General features: G+C 44.2%; 1 protein-coding gene across 1 annotated transcript in view; it reads left to right on the top strand.

Annotated features, from left to right (window-relative positions):
- The window catches only part of LOC141147213 (prostaglandin reductase 1-like), a 50,285-nt gene extending 28,990 nt beyond the window's left edge, over positions 1–21,295 (top strand). Inside the window, exons 2-3 of the mRNA XM_073634414.1 lie at positions 18,464–18,582; positions 20,911–21,295. Of these exons, the coding sequence (XP_073490515.1) occupies positions 18,464–18,582; positions 20,911–21,021 (230 nt within the window). The 3' untranslated portion in view covers positions 21,022–21,295. The remainder of the gene's footprint in view (positions 1–18,463; positions 18,583–20,910) is intronic.

Here is a 21,295-nt window from a genome sequence, read left to right as displayed (position 1 = left end):
TTAATGCATTGCTGACCCTTTCTGGGATTAAATCTTTTTAGCAACTTTGGGATTCTCATAAAGCTCCCCTGCAACAGCATCACCATTATCTTTAAATATGGCATTATACCATATTTTTATTGAAGGATGTCATCTCAATCTTCATAGCAATCCACACTCTCTGTGTAGCATATTATTATTATACAGGATTTATATAGCGTCAACAGTTTGCGCAGCGCTTAACAAAATGATAGCAGACATTACAGTTATGTTACAATTTGGTACAAGAGGAATCAGAGGGCCCTGCTCGTTAGAGCTTACAATCTAAGAAATATCTTTAACATATGCTTCTATTATGACTCCTGATACTACCGGGCCCATGGAATATCAAACGAAATTGGAGACCAAACTGGAAACTGGAACAATCCATAGCACTGGACGACTGGACAAAGATATATTGGCTGCAACCTGCAAAAGCTCCAGAAACCTTAGCATTCCTTTAAAGTACTTTTCCAATGGTATTAAACTTCAATACATACATATATTTCCTGATGTCGACCCACGTTTCAGGGGCTGTATAGAAGCCAGCGCGATCAACACACTTGGTGGACCTAAACCCCCTCCCACAAACACACACACACATAAATAAATTATGGATTCAAGTTTACAATCTAAATTGATCTGTCCTTCATGTAAAGTAGTGAAAAATCCTGCCGGAAGCACGTTTTAATACATTTTTCTTGGGGCTTTCCCACATGGAGAAAATGCTCTAAATGCACATATTCGCTGATACCAAAATGACTATAGCTAAAGCCTGGAAAACATCTGTATTGAATTTTGAGAAAGTCAAAAGCCAAATTCATGGCAAAATCAAAATGATTAATGAAAAACTAGGAGCCATTTTGAACAATAAACATGTTAATTTTCTACAGGGTTGACAACCTTGAATTTCCTTCTTCAGGTCTACTGGCTGTCCACTATGTTTCTTTCCATTAAAAAATATGACATCCCCATGGGTTTCCTTGACCCCCCCCCTCCTTTTTGTTCCTTCTTTCTTTTCCTTTCCAATCACACGCCTCTCTTTCCTCTCTTGTCCATCACCTTTTGCCTTTATCTATTTCCTGTTCTCCTTGTTGCCTTTAGGCTGCAGAGGCCTGTTTCACCAAAATGTGCTTGTCTTCTTTGTTTGCATTTTAACATGCTCTATACCTGCATTTAGCAGGATTCTGTATTGTTCCTATAGGATGACCTTTGTCCCTGATACTTTCACTATTATAATCATAAACACAGACTCCTGGTTGGGAATTGGGGTGCATTGTCAATCTGAATCTCCTATCTGCTTTGTCTCTATGCTGTTGTTCCTATATTGCCTACTGAGAGAATTAACATGCAGCTGAAATCTCATTGTGGTGATTTTTGTCTAATGTCTGATCAGGATCTGGCAGGGACACCTGCACTACCAATCCTTCAGGAAAAGGTGCCTCCTACCCTACTAAGGGCTTTTTGGGTCTTGGCTCTACTAATAAGCCCCTAAATGCTGAACACCCGACTTACTGATATAAGGTTTTATGCGCTTTGCTGACGATTACGGGTGTGTGGAAGAGATATTTTTTGTCCTTTTTAGGGGTGAGTACATTAATATGGATACCAATAATTGAATCTCACGGGCTGTTTCTGTGTGGCCTTCCTCTCCTCCAACTCTATGTTATGACTGACCTTCATTTCAAATAGTGATCTTGGCTATAGTGGAGGTGAGATTTCTTCCCCTCTCCTACCTACTTGTCATGTACAAAATTCATACTTCTTTATATTTGAAGAAAGCTTGATCCTCATTCCTAATCTGTTTCATTTGATGTGACTCTATATCCGGTTGCAAGGCCCATCAGTGCCTACCCTGTATGTCTTGAGGAAGCTATCAAATTGCGAAACTTGTTGACAAGAAAGCATGGAGGAGTCCATGGACCTAACCTTTTGATACTGAAAAAATGGGGAGTTTTTTAGATCTCATCACAGGATGGACTGTGGAGGCTACATATCTAGGGCAGAGCCAACGTCCTAAACTGTAAATGTTGAAAAGAGGGATCCGCCCAAAAGAAAGACATGGACTTTGTAGGCACCAGTCATAAAATTAGATACAAATTTTATTTATACAAAAAAATATTTACATAAAAGGCAACAAAAAAAAATAGACATCTTTTTAAAACCGCAAGATACATTGCACAAAAAAAAGGGGGGTAAACAGTGCTACCATATCAATATATGGAAATAGATCAGGGGATAACCCCTACACAAGAGGAGGGGATCTCACCCCTCTATTGCCATTACTAAGACCTCAAACTGATCTAGCTCTACATGTGCTTCTTCAGGAGCTTGTTTGGGTTTCCCGCTAGGATATTTGGAACTATCTTCAAGCCAGGTGGGAGCTGTGAATGGTTGCAACAAAGGTTTTGCCTCCAGAAGCCAAAATGCCTACAGGGACTTTGATCTTATAGAGTGGTACAGGCTAAGCAGATCCTATAGCCAGCATATGCACGCTGGCTGTTTGGAAGCCTAATCCCAGGCAAGGCTTCACTAGCAGAGCTGCACTGGAGCTCTGGTAAAAACAGGGAAATAGCTGTTTGGTACGATGCCCGAAGCACCATCGGACAGCTTGTGGAGATAAGAAATCACGTCCAAGGGCCTGAGCGTCCTCCTAGATTTCTAATTTAATATACAATTATGTTTATCAATTGATAACTGGAATCTATTCAACCTTGTTAAAGGTGGACTCTGTATGACTACGCTTGTTAATGTTTTAAGTTTCCTTTTTGTAAAACTGGCCATACATGGGTGGTTGTTGTCAAAATGTTCTTTTCATAATGTCTTAATTAATGTCCACAAAGTAATTTTCATTTTTGACCGTAGGGACTTAAGGTTGGAAAATTTTGATTGCTTGTTAGCTAAACAAATTCTACTTGTGAATGTGATTTTAGCAAGGAAAAAAAAAATTTGTTGTTGTAATGCACAAAAGTTTTACCCGGAACTAGAACTTTTATTAGCAAGAACATTCTTTTGTGGAAGTTGTAAGCTCTTAGTTTTGGGCTCTGTGAAAATGTCATACCATTCTAGTACATGATAAATGACTGCACATAATCGAGATTGAATGGCGGTTTCGCTCAAAATTTGTCGAGTAATGATGGAAATTCCATATGAACATTTGAACAAATTCTACCCATGTATAGCAGTGGCGGCTGGTGCTGTAGAATTTTAGGGGGGCGTGGGCGTGCCCCTCCAGGTCCGCACCCTTATTAATATTATTTCCAAGCAGTACTGCAGTGAAATACATGCACATGACTCATTCTATAAGAAGAATTCTATTTTAATACACAATTATGTTTTCTAATCGGTAACTGGAATCTATTCAACCTTGTTAAAGGTGGACTCTGTATGACTACTCTTGTTATTTAAGTTTCCTATATTTTTTCCCCTACGGACGGAGCCCTCCAGCGGTCACTGCTCCAATGGTGCCCGGCGCTGAGGCTTCTGTTTTGACCCGGTCTTCTTTCCATGTTCTGGGTCTTTGGCCTCCTGTCCTGATTGGCTGGGGCGGGAAGCCGGAAGCCGATGGTGAGTGTTGATTCACTGGTATTGCAGGGTGGGAGGGTTCGGGGAGCAGTGCTCTGCGCCCCAAAGACAACATGAAACAGTCCAATTGGGGCCTTGGGCTCTGGTCATGTGCTTATGAGGGGCGCCCTCACAGTACACGGCCATACACACATGGTGGACCGGCCACCACTGGTGTATAGCCAGTTTAAGACAGTTATTGAATTTCTAGAATAGATGACAGAGTCTGTTTTAAAACATGATTTTGTTATCTGGTATTTTTTTTATGGGCATCTATGTCCTCAGACTTACTTTTAGTGCTGCTTGCTGTTTACAGATAAAGAAAATGTAACTAAACCTAAAAAAGGAGTCTTTTTATCAGGGCTTTTTTTCTCAGAGAATAGGTGCAGGAACTCCCCCCGTCTGAGTCACCCCTTGTCTTTGCCCCCACCTTTGACCACCGTCCCTTGATTCCACCCCCTATCCACCTACCAGTACTACCCCTTTTAGAGAATACAGAACCAAGTATCATTTTGTGGTGCTAAATCATTTGTATGGAACATGTTAATGATAAAAAGAAAAGCAGTAAAATAGATCCCCTACAGCCAGCAACAATAGAATCCCAGCAATAGATCCCCACACAACAATAGACTCCCCCAGCAACAATGGACTCCACCCCAACAACAATAGATTCCCTGCAGCAACAGTGAACCACCCACAACAAAATATCACACCCAGTAACAAAATATCCACCCAAGCAACATTAGACCCCCCCAGCAGCAACAACAGATCTCCCCGCAGCCAGCATCAATAGATCATCCAGCAGCCAGTAAAAATAGACCTCTCCCTCAACAGTAGATCCCTTCCAGCAACATAAGACCCCCCAGCAACTATAGACCCTCACACAAAATCAGATCCCCACCAGTGACAATAGATCCCTTAGAAGCCAACATCAATAGACCCTCCAGCACACCCCACACCCCATGCTATTACATACATTCAGTTCTGGAGGTGCCGAACTGCGTTCCCCCGCTTTCCCGCTGAAAAAAAGCCCTGCTTTTTATTAATGTCTTCACACATTTTTTTCTTAATACAACACCCAAAGTGGGCAGGAACACATATAACATCAATGTGGGCAGAACTATGACAAAATGTTCTTGTTACTAGAATCTCCAAGCGCTAGTAGAGGCTAGTGTTTGTCACAGCCCACTATGCACCATGTACAACTGAAATGTCCTTTTTGATGAGGCTGATCCTTTGAGTCTATAGAAATAATGGTGAGTATCAGCAGGAAATGTAGAAAACCCAGTTCCCACCCAGTCTATAGTACAGTGATGTCCGTGACCACTCTAGTTCTGGGTGGACATCATATGACATCCTCCCCAGAAAGCACCTCACTGACAGATTAGTGTACTGGCCCGCTGCTGGTACCATGTGATCACTGTAACCAATAACAGCAAATCACATGACAATTGCACACAAAGGATGGCTTCCATTCATGCCATTCATTGTATACTATTGTGTTGATCTATGTGATTGGTCACAGTGATCACATGGTACAGACAGGGCCAATCACAGCTCATCTGTACCATGTGATTATCTGCGGCCAATCGCAGTTAATGACAATAGTAAACATTGAATGAATCCATTTCATTCAGTAAAAATGGTTGTTTATAACAGAGATATATAGAAAAATCCTTATCACCTCCCAAGAGTAGCACAGTGTTACTATGGTAACACTGTGTTGCTCTGGTCACAGTATGCAAAAAAAAAAAATCGTAAAAAAAAGAAAAGAAATTGAAAAATGAAAAAAAAATTATAAAAATTAAATTTTTTAAACATACTGTCATCAGTCAGTGTCCTGGATCGCCACCACACTAATTATATAATAACACTGGAGTGCACCGTATGTGAGAATAAAATAAATAAAAATTGTGTAAAAAAAATATTTCTGCATTGTCCAAAAATTTGTGACAAAAAATTACAACTTCAAAAACCTTTAATGCCTCTTACTAAATACCCTGGACTGTCTACTTTCCAAAAAGGGTTAATTTGGGGGATATTTATACTGTCCTGGCATTTTTGGGTCTCAAGAAATGTGATAGGGAGAGGGCGCATGTGTGGAGCCCGGAAGATGGCTGCTTGAGCCAGGAGCTCCTCACCACCCCAGCCCAGCAGCGCCTGAAACGCCGCACACAGTGATCCGGGAGCAGAGTCATCGACACCCATGGCATCCCCAGACACCCGGGCATCCCCCCATATGCCCGGTGCCACAGTACGGAGGGACCTCAGGCTACAATTTAACAAAATAGATCCGGCCAGCGAATCCAGCGCCGAGGACACCCCGGACGGCAGGCTGACGATAGCCCCAGCTACCCTGCATCATACCCCCCTTGTACATGTGAGTACCCAGCAGAACTGGTCCCCGGCCTCCACAGAGTCCCTGATAGGCCACTCCATTGAACACTATGCCCTCTCCCCCATAGGGCCTAACACAGCCAGCCATGCTGACACTTCCCCTGCTAACTCATAGGCTGCAGCCCCTGCCTTTTCCGTTGCTGACTTATACCAGAAACTGTCAGAGCTCCTTGAAAGGGGTTTATCCCAAACTGCAGCCAAGATAACAGGAGACTTAAAAGCAGACTTTCAGAATCTGGGAACCAGAATTGATGCTTTTGAAAACAAGCTAGAGCAAATGGTCGCGGCTGTGAACCAAAACTCAGGCCATATACAAACAGTACAGGAACAACTGGATGTGGCCCTGTCCAGGATCGATGATTTGGAAAACAGATCGGGGAGATATAATGTCAGGATCAGAAGTCTACCCAAATCCATCACTAACATCCCGGCAAAATGTGATCCAGAACCTGATCCCAAATATCCCACAACACCGCCTAGAGCTGGATAGAGCCCACAGAACCCTGGGGCCCCCCAGAAAGGACGGCTCGCCGAGAGACATCATTGCTAAATCCCACTTCTACGCAGTGAAGGAGGAGGTCATGAGACAAGCACGGTCCATGCCCAAGGTGATGTGCCAAGGACATCCCGTCCAAATCTACACAGACCTTTCGCCCTCCACAATGCAATGCAGACGGTCTCTGAAGCCACTACTTCTAGTCCTGGCACAAAAAAACATTAAGTACAAGTGGGCTTTCCCATTCGCTGTAAAGTTCTCGGATAACGGAAAGAACTATTCTTTCTCCACTTTCCCTGACAGTGAAAGACTGCTACTACACCTCAAGTTCGTCTCGCAAGAAACGGCCAAGGACACTTCCCATAACATCCCTGGATCGTCCAAGAGACTGACCCCCACCAGCCCTCAATCTCCGCTGTGGAACAGGTCGAGGACCAAGAAGGTTAAAGACAACGGTCCTCCTTGACCGGACTCCGGCCAACAAGAACCGTCCCATGCACCTTGCTAGTTCGAGGGCCCTGATTAAATCTGGGCCAGTTGGCTTGAATGTTCCTCATACATTGACCAAATTTTAAGTCGGATGATCGTACATAATTACTTTAGTTGTTTCGGGGATCCCCCTTCTAGTGGGGGCTCTCCCCACTTTTAAACCAGGGACCCTCCCTCCTCGGCTCCCTACGGAGGGGAGGATGGAGGGCTCCCTGGGCTGGACCCGGATCCAGCTAGCCTAGCCTACAACCTTAGTATGTTATTCCCGGTTGCTGTTGTTTAGAATATTTTCATCTTTATCAGGGGCGCCCCATGTGCCTCCACCTTTCCCTCGGACTCCGGACGGTCTCGGGGGGACAGGTTGCCTGTTCCCTTTTTGGAACAGGCCTTCCCTGTTCTACCTGTGTAGAGGTTCTTGGGGGTGTCTCCCCCCCCCCCCGAGAACAGTTCTTTTGAGTTAGGAGACCTCTTTCTCACCTCTTTACCTTTCCCTACTGTTCTTTCATTCTCTGATCACTACATCTTCCACATGTGCCTAAATTGTTTATGTTTTACAGCTCACATTGCCTCCGCACGAAGGGTGACCTCCCAACTGTCAGATGTACGCTTGAATGACCCACAGGGCCGGGAGGAGAGAAAACGTCAATGGGTGAGTGTCGAGGGAGACAGACACAGAACCATACCAGAACCCCATGGCTGATCCCACACAGAGCTCCCTCATAATAGCCACACACAACGTACAAGGCCTAAATTCCCCCATCAAAAGGAGAAAAATCTTTGATTGTTACAAATACCTTAAACTTGACATCCTCCTGATCCAAGAAACCCACTTTCCTAGGCGGTACAGTCCCAAGTTCATCCACTCTCAATTCCCCCGTTTCTATCTGGCCAATGCAGAAAATAAAACCAGAGGGGCCCCAATCTTCTTCTCCAAATCCTGTGATTTTAAATACCTATCTGACTTTAAGGATCCGGAGGGCAGGTTTCTCTTGATCAAGGGCACAATAGGGGGACACCTGTAATACCTGGTCTCATATTACTCCCCCAATAAAGGGCAAGAACAGTTTTTCCAACTCATCTTGGCTACCCTAACTCCCCTTTTAGAAGGCACAGTCATATCGGGGGGGGACTCTAATGCGGCTTTTGACCAGGGGTTAGATAAATCGAAACCCCTTGGCCCAACTTACCAGACCCACTAGGGTGAGCCTTAAAATTGCCAAGCTCCTCCACGACAGGGGTTTAACAAATGTCTGGCGAGAATCTAACCCTTCAAAAAGAGACTTTACCCATTACTCTCACCCGCATAACAGCTATGCTAGGATTGATCATATTCTGGTTCCCTCCAATATTCTCCCGGCTGTTCACAAGTCCCAAATCAGAGACACAGTCCTATCTGACCATTCCTTGGTGATCATGTCCATCTGCTCTAGTGCTAGTATGGCAAAACGGGGACATTGGAGACTAAATGAGTCCATTCTCTCCAACCCAATCAAAACAACAGAAATCAATAAGGCGCTTCAAGAATACTTCACACTCAATAACGTGGGGGGTACCTCCGCAGAGACCCTGTGGGCAGGCCACAAGGCCTTTATCAGAGGCAAGATTATACAGCTAGCCACGCAAACTAAAAGAGAACACAGAGCGGATATTGAATGATTAGAAAAGTCATATAGGACCCTGAGGGCACAACACAAAAAGAACCCATCCTAAGCCTTACTAGCTCAAGTGGACAAACAGACTAGAACTCAATCTTGCCCTCACAAAGAAAGCGGAGAAATCTATCCGCTGGAGTTGCAATAAATTTTACACTTATAAAGAAAAGATTGGCCCGATGCTGGCAGTCAAATTGTCCCCTAGAACATGGTTCTGTTCCTTTCCCAAGATACGAGTGGCGGGCCAGGAGCCCACAGCTAACCCAGCCAGGATCCTGGAGGCATTCCATAAATTTTATTCTGACCTCTATAGCGCACTTCTACAGCTACCTGGGGACTCGATAACCAAATTCCTGGACGGCCTGACCATTCCATCCCTAGATGCCGAATATAGAGACATCCTAGAAGCACCTCTCTTGGAGGAGGAGGTGGCGGAAGTTATCAAGAGCCTCCAAATGGGTACCACCCCTGGACCTGATGGCCTGTCGGCCCCCTATTATAAAGGAGGCCTTTGCAGACACCCTAGTCCCACATATGACAACATTTTTTAACTCCAAAACACAGGGCAGCCCCTTGGGCGCACAGCTCAACACCACATACATTACGGTCATACCGAAACCGGATAAAAACCCAGAAGTAGTTTGTAACTATCGCCCCATCTCCCTCATAAACAATGACCTTAAGAATACTAACTAAAATTCTAGTGGACCGCCTCTCTTCTTTTATCAGTAAATATATTCACAAGGACCAGGTGGGGTTCATCCCAGGCAGACAAGGCCCAGAACAAGCGAGAAGAGCAGTGGACATTGTCTCCATCCTGCAATCTAATTGGGACGGGGGTCCAAAACAACAGGGTTTTTTCCTCGGACTTGATCTGCAGAAGGCCTTCGACTCCGTGTCCTGGCCGTATCTCTTCTCCCTGCTGGAGAGATGGGGCTTCAGCCCACGCTTCATGGGGGTGATACAAGCCCTTTACTCCCAGCCCAAGACCCAAATCCCCCTACAGGGACACTACTCCTCCCCAATAGAAATAGCCAGAGGTACCAGACAGGGATGCCCACTTTCCCCAATCATTTTTGCCATGGCAATAGAGACCCTGGCCATAGCTATTCTAATCCTGACATACAGGGGGTAACATGTGGAGATCAGACCCACAAATGCGGTCTCTTCGCAGACGACATATTCCTGTTCCTAACCTCTCCCATTACCTCCCTACCCAGCCTTTACAAAGTCCTAACAGAATTCTCTAAAATCTCAGGGCTTAGGGAAAATTACACCAAATCACAAGCATTAATTGTGTCCCTCACGCCTTCCACAGTATCCCTGCTCCAACAGTTCAAGTTTGAATGGAGCTCATCCTCTATCAAATGTGGGGATCACCCTAACAGAGCGAACAGGATCCCTTTATGCCAACAACTACCCCCCCCCCCCCCCCCCCATATCAAAAACTAGAAGCAGATCTGAGTAACTGGTCAAAGTATGAACTTTCCTGGCTGGGCAGAAAAAAATCTGTTAAAATGACCTTTCTACCTGGAATCCTATATCTATTTCATTCCCTCCCCATCTTGATCCGAAAGGACCAGCTGCAGTCTTTACAAAGTAAATTAGTCAAATTTATCTGGGGCAACTCAGGATACAGAATTCCCCAACACACCCTATATCTCCATAGGAAAAAGGGAGGGATGGGTTTGCCTCATCTATATAAATACTACTTAGCCGCCAGACTCTCCACAGTATACTCGAGACTAGAAAAACCAGACTTGGTTCACTTTGAAAGGCAGGACACCCCCCAATTCACTCAAAAACAGAGAATTTTGTCCCCTTCCCTCTCTCATTCTTATGCCCTTTGGGACAGCATCCGTAATCCTCCTGGTCTCTAAAGGGCAACCTCTAGCCCACATATTTCACAACCCAAACTTTCCCCCTGGAATGGACATTAAAGCCTTCAGATGGTGGCTGGACAAAGGCCTGTACCGCATAGGACAATACTTCACAGCTAGGGGCCCATTCACCCTGGGCCACTGTATTAACAACCTGGATCTCCTGGACTCTGAAAAATTCAGATTCGGACTGATTTCACACTTTCTACGCAAAATCTGGACTGAGAAACCTCTCCCTACCAAATTCACGGACTATGAGCTCTGGTTTGGGCAAGCCATGGGGCAAAGGGGAGGCATCTCAATCATCTACTCGTCACTCTCCCGCCCGACAGGAAAATCTACATACATTACAGCTTGGGAGGCCGACCTCTAACACGAGTGGGACCTGGAGACCTGGCAGGCGGCATGCTCTAAAGCTTTCTGGGGCGATGGTATATGACTCCCACCAGGCTTGCAACCAACTGCTTTATCTCTGATCGTTAATTATTTGTATATAAGATTGTTCTAATATGTGATTGTTTTAATATTTGATCGATTTAGGTTTTATGTTTGATCATACTTACAATCTGATTTTATTGTGTCTAACATGTGTGGGTGACAGTTGCTGCGGATGACTGTCATACAATGTTTGAATTGGTTTGAAATGATTTATTTAGCATTCCCAATTTATCAACGTTTTTTATCCAGTTTTTATGCATCTCTTCCTTATTGAATTGATGTACATTTTACTCATCCCCCGTCTTTTGTGCCTGAACATCCAGTTCCGTTTAGCGCATATTTTATCATGAGGGGTTATGTCCGGATTGATTTCCGGGTTAGTGAGAGGTTAATTGTACCATGTGGTTCGTTGTCATGGATACTTACCTTGTATATAGCGCGGGTGCCCACGTCGTATCCTCATCTGCTGATGAAGTCCCCGCCCACTGGGACGCAACGCGTCCAGAACAAGGATACGCCGTGACGTCACCCGCGGCCACTGCGCATCCACACTACTAGACGGAGGTTCGCATTGCCACCGTTGTTTACATGCATTTACCCAGCGGTTCACATGTGAGTGTCCTATTTTAGCTTTTTTATAATAAAGCATTGCATACAGAGAGCACTATTCTTTCGCCATTCCTTTTTTATATATACCTTGGTCATATTGGAGTGTCGGTTACCGGAGCCCCATGGTCCCAGAGGAGTGTTTGACACCTGAGCCCTGACGGATGCCTGTATATGCTGTACCTTGCTTGATTAAAGCGATTTATGACCCTCTATAACTAAAGGGTCCATTCCTTCAGGTGAGAGGCCAACCTATTCCTTGGTGGTGGGCTACCTGAAATCACTTCTCTGCTAACAGGTGTTCGCTCGCACTTGATGATGATTCACTGAATACCCATATGGATATTGATATCATGGTGGACTATAGTGTTTTATTTTTATTTTAGCGCTGCACTATCTGATGTTATATTTATATTAAGGGATTTGTTCTTTGACCCTAGTGTTCAGCAGCTATATAACGCATATTTACCACTTCGCGCTGATTTGCAATTTTTTCTTCTTGCAGCCATCTACCCATCAGTAGATCCCAGTTGCTTCAGGGGTTGCCAACTCCTGGGCTCGACGGTGCACGTCTGGTGGGAATGCCCCAGAATCAGACCACTCTGGAAGAGAATCTTTAACCTCGTTTATAAGGTCACCGAGTGCTCGGTCCCCAGGTCTGCCTCTGTCGCCCTCTTTAACGCCCATATTCCGCATATCTCCAAGCCTACTCAAAAGTTGATTCACTTTATACTCCTAGGGGCAAAACTCACCATTGCTAGAGCATGGAAACAACCAAAGATACCCTTTATAGCTATACAACGTTAGATCTCATGGATAATGGCTCACGAAAAATTGGCCGGTATCTTGTCAGACACAACCCACAAATTTGAAACAGTGTGGGAACCCTGGGCAGCTTACTTTGGAATTTTCCTTATTGCTGGGGTTCAGCCCGACCACCCTCAATCCTCCAGCTAAAGTAAGGCACGTGCTCCCTGTCCTCTCCCTCTCTTCTACTCCCCCCTTTCACTTTCTCTTCCACCCCTTTATCTTTCACCCTTGTTAGTTTGGTTTGATTTAAGGGTACATCAACATTTGTTTGTTATAGAGTCAAGTTGGCAACACAGAGGGCCTGGTAGCGTAAGTAATACCACGGCTGAGGCGTGCAGGAGCCACCTTAAGGCTTAATCTCCTTACTAGACCTATTAAGGGCGGATGGCTGTGGGGGGGGTGCTTGGCGGGGCACAGGATGATCCCCATTAGGGGATATATAGGATGGCCTATAAGGGATGTACAGGTACGAGAGCTTAAAGCTGAGCTCCACCCAAGAGGGGAAATTCTGCTTTAACCAATTCCCGACTGCCTACCGTATATTTACTGCGGCAAGGCGGCTCTATTGCGCAAAATCACGTACCTGTACATGATTTTGTTCAATAGCCACTGGGGGACGCGGGTGCGCGAGCCACCGGAGGCACCATCGTGCACTGATTGGCCACAGGGGGAGCCAATCAGTGGGCCCGTGATTGCTCCCGGCAGAGACAGAGCGGCGGTCTGCCCATGTAAACAAGCAGACCGCCGTGCTGTCGGGCATGGACACTGATCTTGTGTTCCTGCTAATCAGGAACATGGATCACAGTGTCCATGCAGTGAGCCCATCCCCCCCCCCCCCCACAGTAAGAAAGCACAATTAGGGAATACACTTAACCCTTTGATAGCCCCTGATGTTAACCCCTTTCCTGCCAGTGTCATTTATACAGTGTCAGTGCATATTTTTAGCACTGATCACTGTAATAATGTCACTGGTTCCCAAAAAAGTGTCAGTTAGGTGTCCAATCTGTCCGCCGCAATATCGCAGTCCCACTAAAAATCGCTGATCACCGCCATTACAAGTAAAAAAAAAAAATAATAAAACTGCCATAAATATACCCCCTATTTTGTAGAGACTATAACTTTTGCACAAACCAATCAATGTATGCTTATTGGGATTTTTTTACCAAAAACATGTAGCAGAATACATATTGGCCCAAACTGATGAAGAAATTAGATTTTTTTTCATTTATTGGATATGTTTTATAGCAGAAAGTAAAAAATTTAGTTTTTTTTCAAAATTGTTGTTTTTTTTGTTTATAGCACAAAAAATAAAAACCGCAGAGGTGATCAAATACCACCAAAAGAAAGCTCTGTTTGTGGGAAAAAAGGACATCAATTTTTTTTGGGTACAGCGCCACACGACCGGGCAATTGTCAGTTAAAGTAACGCAGTGCCGTATAGCAAAAAATGGCCTGGCTAAGAAGTGGGTAAGGACCTTCCGGGGCTGAAGTGGTTAAGGACTCGTCCCCTTCTCCTCTTGAAGAATTGGCACTTTTAAGTGGGGAACGGTACCTGATTTTGACAGGTATGTGCAAGTCACGCTGTGCCTTGTGAATGGCCCTGTAGTTTTCTGGGACCTGTAATGTGTCCCAGAAGACTGCGCGGGAAGGAGGGGGGGGGGACTTCCGGCTCAGTTTGCCATGGAGCCAGAAGTGCCAAATGTGGCAGTGGAGGGGGGAGGGTACAAACAAGCGGAATTTCCTCTTTTGGGTGGAGCTCCGCCTTAATTAGTCAGAGCCTGATAAACTGTGATTAAGGCAATGGGGATTTATGCTACACTTCCAGTTTACTAGGGGTATTAAAAATGAGCCACTGTACAGACGCTGGTTTAATAGCCAAATAGTAAGGGTGACTACTAAATATGAGAAGAAAGACAGTTATTGATCCTTGTTTACTAAAAGGCTTCTATGTGTGACCAGCATGGCACACATATGTATCTTTTTCATGTAGCACAGAGCTGGGACTGGTCTGGCTTTTTGATCCCAGGTTCTATTCCCTGATAGGCACACGATATTTCCCAATCACTCGAGCCAGAGAACAGGCTGTGCATGTGTTTTTTGCGTTGTTTTTTCGGGATGAACTTGGATAAGGTGAGGGTGAGCCTAGGGATACTCCAATAAACTTTAACAACATGCATATAAAGAAAAAATGGGCACAAGGCCCTGGGTCAAACTTTAGAGGCAATACTGGATGATAATGCGTTATTTTAAATATATTTTATTTATACATAATATAATAAAGCAAAGAAGAAAAACACAATAGGAATAAAATCATGCACAGTGAGTTAAAAATTGAAAGCTGGACGATGCAAATTGAAGGAATGCACCATGTAACCATAGTGAGCCCCTGTGCGTTAATGCATTTCGCTATTTGATTCATCAGGACACAATCAGGGGGCGTCTGAAAGAAAACAGGTCTCACTATCTTGTTGGCATAAAGACATGCCTAAATGAGGATAGATAGAGTTCCAAAGGGGCAGGTATCACCATAGAGAGCAATGTGCTTTCCAGACATATATAGTGTCGTGTGGGAACAGTGGTTCTTCCATGTGCTAAATATGCAAAATAGTATGATACAAATTCCAGGGTATACGGAGTAATGAATTGTACAGGGCTACATTAACCAGTCACAGTGTTTAGTGTGCCCATGTGGACAGTCCATCATGGGCACACTGAGCATTGTGACTCGATGGATGGCTCAGTTTAAATAATGAATTGATGGAAGAACCACTGTTCCCACATGACCCTATATATGTCTGGAAAGCACACTGCACTCTATGTTGATACCTGACGCCCCTTTGGAAGTCTATCTATTCTCATTTAGGCATGTCTTTATGCCAACAAGAAAGTGAGAACTGTTTTCTTTCAGACGCCCCCTGATTGTGTCCTGACGAAGCAAATAGCCAAACGCGTTGATGCACAGGGGCTCACTAAGGCTACATGGTGCACTCCTTCAATTTGCATTATGCAGCTTTCAATTTTTAACTCACGATTTTTGTGTATGATTTTATTCTTATTGTTTTTTGGTTCTTTTGCTTTATTATATTATGTATAAATAAAATATATTTTTTTAAATGCATTATCATCCAGTATTGCCTCTAAAGTCCGACCCAAGGTCTTGTGCCCATTTTTTCTTTACAGTGCCTTGCAAAAGTATTCACCCCCTTGGCTTTTTACCTATTTTGTTACATTACAGTCTTTAGTTCGATGTTTTTTTAATCTGAATTATATGTGATGGATCAGAACACAATAGTCTATGTTGGTGAAGTAAAATTAGAAAAATATATACATAAAACTATTTTTCAGAAATAAACTGATAATTGGCATGAGCGTATGTATTCATTCCCTTTGTTACGAAGCCCATAAAAAGCTCTGGTGCAACCAATTACCTTCAGAAGTCACATAATTACTGATCTTCACCTGTGTGCAATCTAAATGTCACATGATCTGTCATTACATATACACACCTTTTTGAAAGGCCCCAGAGGCTGCAACACCTAAGCAAGAGGCACCACTAACCAAACACTGCCATGAAGACCAAGGAACTCTCCAAACAAGTAAGGGACAATGTTGTTGAGAAGAACAAGTCAGGGTTAGGTTATAAAAAAATATCCAAATCTTTGATGATCCCTAGGAGCACCATCAAATCTATCATAACCAAATGGAAAGAACATGGCACAACAGCAAACCTGCCAAGAGACGGCCGTGCACCAAAACTCATGGACCGGGCAAGGAGGGCATTAAACAGAAAGGCAGCACAGAGACCTGAGGTAACCCTGGAGGAGCTGCAGAGTTCCACAGCAGAGACTGGAGTATCTGTACATAGGACAACAATAAGCCGTACCCTCCATAGAGTTGGGCTTTATGGCAGAGTGGCCAGAAGAAAGTCATTACTTTCAGCAAAAAACAAAATGGCACCCAAAATGTATGGAGGAAGGTGCTCTGTTCTGATGAGACTAAAATGTAACTTTTTGTCCATCTAAGAACACCATCCCATGGTGGTGGCAGCATCATGCTGTGGGGATGTTTTTCAGCAGTCGTGACTGGGAAACTGGTCAGAGTTGAGGGAAAGATGGATGGTGCTAAATATAAGGATATTCTTGAGCAAAATCTGTACCAATCTGTGTGTGATTTGAGGCTAGGACGGAGGTTCACCTTCACCTTGTAAATGTGTTGGAATGGCCTAGTCAAAGCCCAGACCTCAATCCAATAGAAAATCTGTGGTCAGACTTAAAGATTGCTGTTCAAAAGTGCAAACCATCCAACTTGAAGGAACTGGAGAAATTTTGCAAGGAGGAATGGGCAAAAATCCCAGTGGTAAGATGTGGCAAGCTCATAGAGACTTATCCAAAGTGACTTGGAGCTGTGATAGCCGCAAAAGGTGGCTCTACAATATATTGACTTTAGGGGGGTGAATAGTTATGCACATGAACTTTTTCTGTTATTTTGTCCTATTTGTTGTTTGCTTCACAATAAAAAAAACATCTTCAAAGTTGTGGGCATGTTCTGTAAATTAAATGATGCAAATCCTCAAACAATCCATGTTAATTCCAGGTTGTGAGGCAACAAAACACGAAAAAAGCTAAGGGGGGTTAATACTTTTGCAAGGCACTGTATATTCATTATTTACGGATGTGGCCATAGGAGTGTTTCTTCTTTAATTTAACAACATGCAGTAGAGGACTTTAAATCTGAACTGTTCCTTCAGGGTGAAGGCACCTCCTTTAAGGAGAAGGTAAACTGGTACTAAAAAGGGATTCCTCATCAGTATAGTCCAGACTGTACAAAAGAAAAGCGCTCCCAAAAGAGGCCAAAGAGTCTCTAGATCCAGAACTCTGGTACTCACTGTTTGCTGGATACTGTGTAGCTGCCTTCAGTATCAGTCAGTTTCTGTACTTGGATTGCCTGTGTCCTGGATCCTTAGAAGAGCTCTCTGCAATCTTCAGGAGGCTAGGCCAGAGGTCATCCAGCCAAAGCAAAATCTGGGACCCCAAAAAGGTTTTTTTGAGCTGCAGATGAACTCCCAAAGATGCCACAGCCCTCAGGCTGGGTCTTACTCCTTCAGGAAACAAGAAACCTCTACTCTGGCTTCCAGGCCATTTATATCCCTCTCAGCCCCCTGCTGGTCACTCACCATACTAGACCCCCCAGACGACGTCTATGCAGACGAAACGCGTCGGGTAGGACCCCACTGTCGCCACTTTTCTACAGCGCTGTCTTTTATACTTCTACATGTGAGTGTATACTAGTTTTAAATAAATTCCAATTTTATACGGATTTACACTATTTGGCCATTCCTTCTTTTCTTCCATCCGCTGCTGCAATCCTTTGGTTTTTAACACCGTTCTGAGGGATATATTCTACGTGCCGTTTATCCCATACTGTTCGGTTCTGGTATCGTTTGGAGGAACACAGCCACGTGGGAGCCACCCCATCAACATTGCCCTCCCGGGCCACCTGTAGCCCATCACCACCTAAGTCTGTCTGACGCTACTCGGCGTATGCCCCGTTGGGTCCACCCATTCTGGTAAGCCTCTTCACTTTTGGTGGTGTTGTGCATGTTTCTACTCCAGATGGTTTATATACTTGATGTGTTCAGTTCCTGAAGATTCCTCATCTCTTTCCCAAGGATGTCCTTCCTTTGGCAACTATATTTTGAACTGTCAGTTTAAAGATTTTTACATTGGACTTTTTTCATAGCGCTACACTTATTTTGTCTTTGTCACTGTTTACATCTTGTTGGTTGTGTTAGCTGCTTGTTTTTTCTTAGGCAGCGCAGAATTATTTTGTATATATTCACTCACCATACTAACCAGGGATTGTCTGAAGAGGTATTAATCTGCAACCCAGGGTCTGTTTTCTTCCACCCGTTATGTCCCAACGCTCTCTGGGAAACAGGGGAAAGTAATCAAGCCTGTACCAATGGAACCCAGAACAGGCTTAACCAAACAATGCTTTCCTTGGCCACAGAGAGGCCAAAAAACGAAACTTAAACACTAGTAGAGTACTGGGGCGCTACATTTATATTTGATCAAAAATGTTCCCATTGATCATGTTGCTGTTTGTTTATTAAAGGACCTTACATACAGCTATATATCATGTTCAAACAAATCCAAATGGAAGGATTTCTTCTGAGTCTCTGGGAAGACAGATATGAGGAAGGTCAAAAACAACTCCTGCAGTGGGTTTTAGAGGTAAGCCTATCTTGGAAAATAATACTCTGGGTATTATGAGAAACTTGTGGGCAGAATTGTGGACAATGTATGACTTAGGTTTCTCCCTACACATAGTGAGGGACTCCAGGCTTTGAGAGTGATATGGGGAAAACAAACTTTCTGTTTACTTAGTATCTTAATTTCTGTTTTGTGACCTGGATCCCAAAGGTGTTTTAGAACTTTGGGTGGGGTAAAGCCTTAATTCCTAGGTCCATATCTTACCAGGTAGCCAGACCTCATTATAGGTCTTAGTTGTCTACAGCAGTGGTCATCAACCCTGTCCTCAGGGCCCACTAAAAGGCCAGGTTTGCATGATAACTGAAATACATCACAGGTGATATCATTTGCTACTCACTGATTGCAGTATTCTAGTCTGCATCTCCCCAAGGTAATACATAAAACCTGACCTGTTAGTGGGCCCTAAGGACAGGGTTGATGACCACTGGTCTACAGGCCTTATATCCAAGCTATCTGTTATAAGAGCCTGCTGCTGGGTAAAAAGACTGCTAATAGAAGACTAAAAAAGAAACATTGCTGCCTATTTGTGTTAGGGGGAACCCTGTTAGTAAGAAACTGACCTGAGTTTGGTGGCTTGGATGAGCAGATGTTTAGTGTGTTTTATGCTATAGACTTGTTGTACAAAGCCCTCTTGTATTGAAACTGTGTTTGTTTGCTGCCGTGATGAATAAAAATGACACTTTCAGTTGAGGCAGGTATATTTGAAGTGATTGGGGGGGGGGGGGTAAAGGATATGTGCTAGGGGGCACTTTGAGAGGGGAGAGGACTTGTCTTAGAAGGGGGGTTGGATATGAAATCGGTCCCCCCAGCACAAGTCCTCTCCCCCCCCCCAAAGTGCCCCCTAACAAATATCCTCTTCCTCCCCCAAATCAAAGAGATGCCGTTTTGCCACAGAGGACGATCGTGGTGCTTGGCACCCCAGGCACCTCACAAAAGAAATGGGGCAATTGCTAAGGTGCCAAAACTAGCCCCCCTGCCAGGCAAGCTGGTGGAGCCAGGGCTGGTTCACACCATGATTCACACAGGAACATGCTCTACGGTCCTGTGCTATTCACATGTGATCCACTACAGTGCGATTTTAGCCCATTCATTTGAATGAGCTGGAATTGTGCCAGACCACACCAAAAGTAGTGCATGCACTACTTTAAAAAACACACAGCATTAAAAAATGAACATACGGTATTACTGTACCATGCAATCTTGTGCAGACAAACACACTGTGTTTGCAACCTACATTTGGGGTGTCATTGAGTTAACATTGATGCCCAGTGCAGATCGCAACTGCAGTGAGTTTTAAGTGCGGTGCGGGAAACAAGCACAGAACGCGGGTTGCCCACAGCCCGTTCTGGTGTGAACTGGCCCTTAGTCTGGATTTGTGGGACTTTGTCTGTATCTTGGGAAGGTCCCGCCAAAACTGGGACAGTTGGGAAGTATGGATTTATATTAGAAGGAGAGAGGATTTGTGTTTTTAGGGTCTGTACTGGGAAGAGGGTCTGGGTGGGGGAGAGTATTGCATGCAGGAGGGGGGGAGGGGAGGTTTGCAATCTCCTTAGCCCTACACTGTGCGATACACGCCCGATTCCTGGACTTTATTTGTTTTGTACTCCTGATGCATTACACACTCCTGTCCTCTGCATTCTGTGGATAACACTCCTGCCCCCTGTGCATTATGTACTCCTGGACTCTGCTCTCTTTGTGTCATGTACTCCTAAACCTGGCACTGTGCATTACATACTCCTGACCCTTTAACAGACCCTGGACCCCTGTAGTCTGCATTATGTATCCTAAACCTGACACTGACTACAGCACTCTCCAACCCCTGTGCTCTGCATTACACAATCCTGCACTACATACTCAATGCTGTCACGCTGTCAGCGAGTGGAAACGATTCATTGGACACAGCTGATCACACGGTAAATGACTGCTATAATTGGCCCTCTACCTCGATCTGTGATCAGCTACGTCCTAAGGATGCAGCAATCACAGAGCACGCTGTCCACGTGCAGCAAGGGGCGTGCGGGCAAGGCAATCAAGGGAGGACGTCCATGGACACCCTCCAGGTAAAGTAGGCCCGCGCTGTAGCCCTCTTTTGGCTATAGCGTGGGCAGAAGCTGGTTAAAAGACCAAAATCTAGCAAAGAAAATAAGTTTATTGTTTGGGGTTTATATACACTTTGATACCTTTTATTTAAAAAAATGGGCGCCCTTTGTTAATTAGCATGATATATTTTTTAATCATTTTTAATTGTTGATTTAAAGGTGACATAAATCGTTTACATTTTATTTTCAGGGCAAATTGAAATATCATGAACACATCACCAATGGATTTGAGAACATGACGGCAGGATTCATGGGAATGCTCAAGGGAGAGAACCCTGGGAAAGCTATTATCAAAGTGTAGATTTTCATTTATGGAAAAGAAAAAAACATGGTAGCTACTTTTGCTGACTTGTCTGGGGGCCCCATTATCCTCCCTTGGGCCAGTCACTGACCTACAAAGCAGGTGCCCTGGCACTTCACTGGTTGCATGCTTTTTCTGGGTTTATGACTCACTAAGAATTAAAGCAAGGATAAGGATGACATTCCTGAAAAATGTATCTTTAAAAACAAATCGGCAGTGACAGCCACCTTACCTTCACTAAACCATAATTGTTTTTTCTTTAAAAGAAATCATA

The sequence above is a fragment of the Aquarana catesbeiana genome, linkage group LG01, assembly GCF_042186555.1.
Source record: "Aquarana catesbeiana isolate 2022-GZ linkage group LG01, ASM4218655v1, whole genome shotgun sequence".
In the NCBI taxonomy this organism is placed as follows: Eukaryota; Metazoa; Chordata; class Amphibia; order Anura; family Ranidae; genus Aquarana; species Aquarana catesbeiana.
Note: the sequence above shows the minus strand (reverse complement) of the source record. Positions and strands in the feature narration are given on the sequence as shown.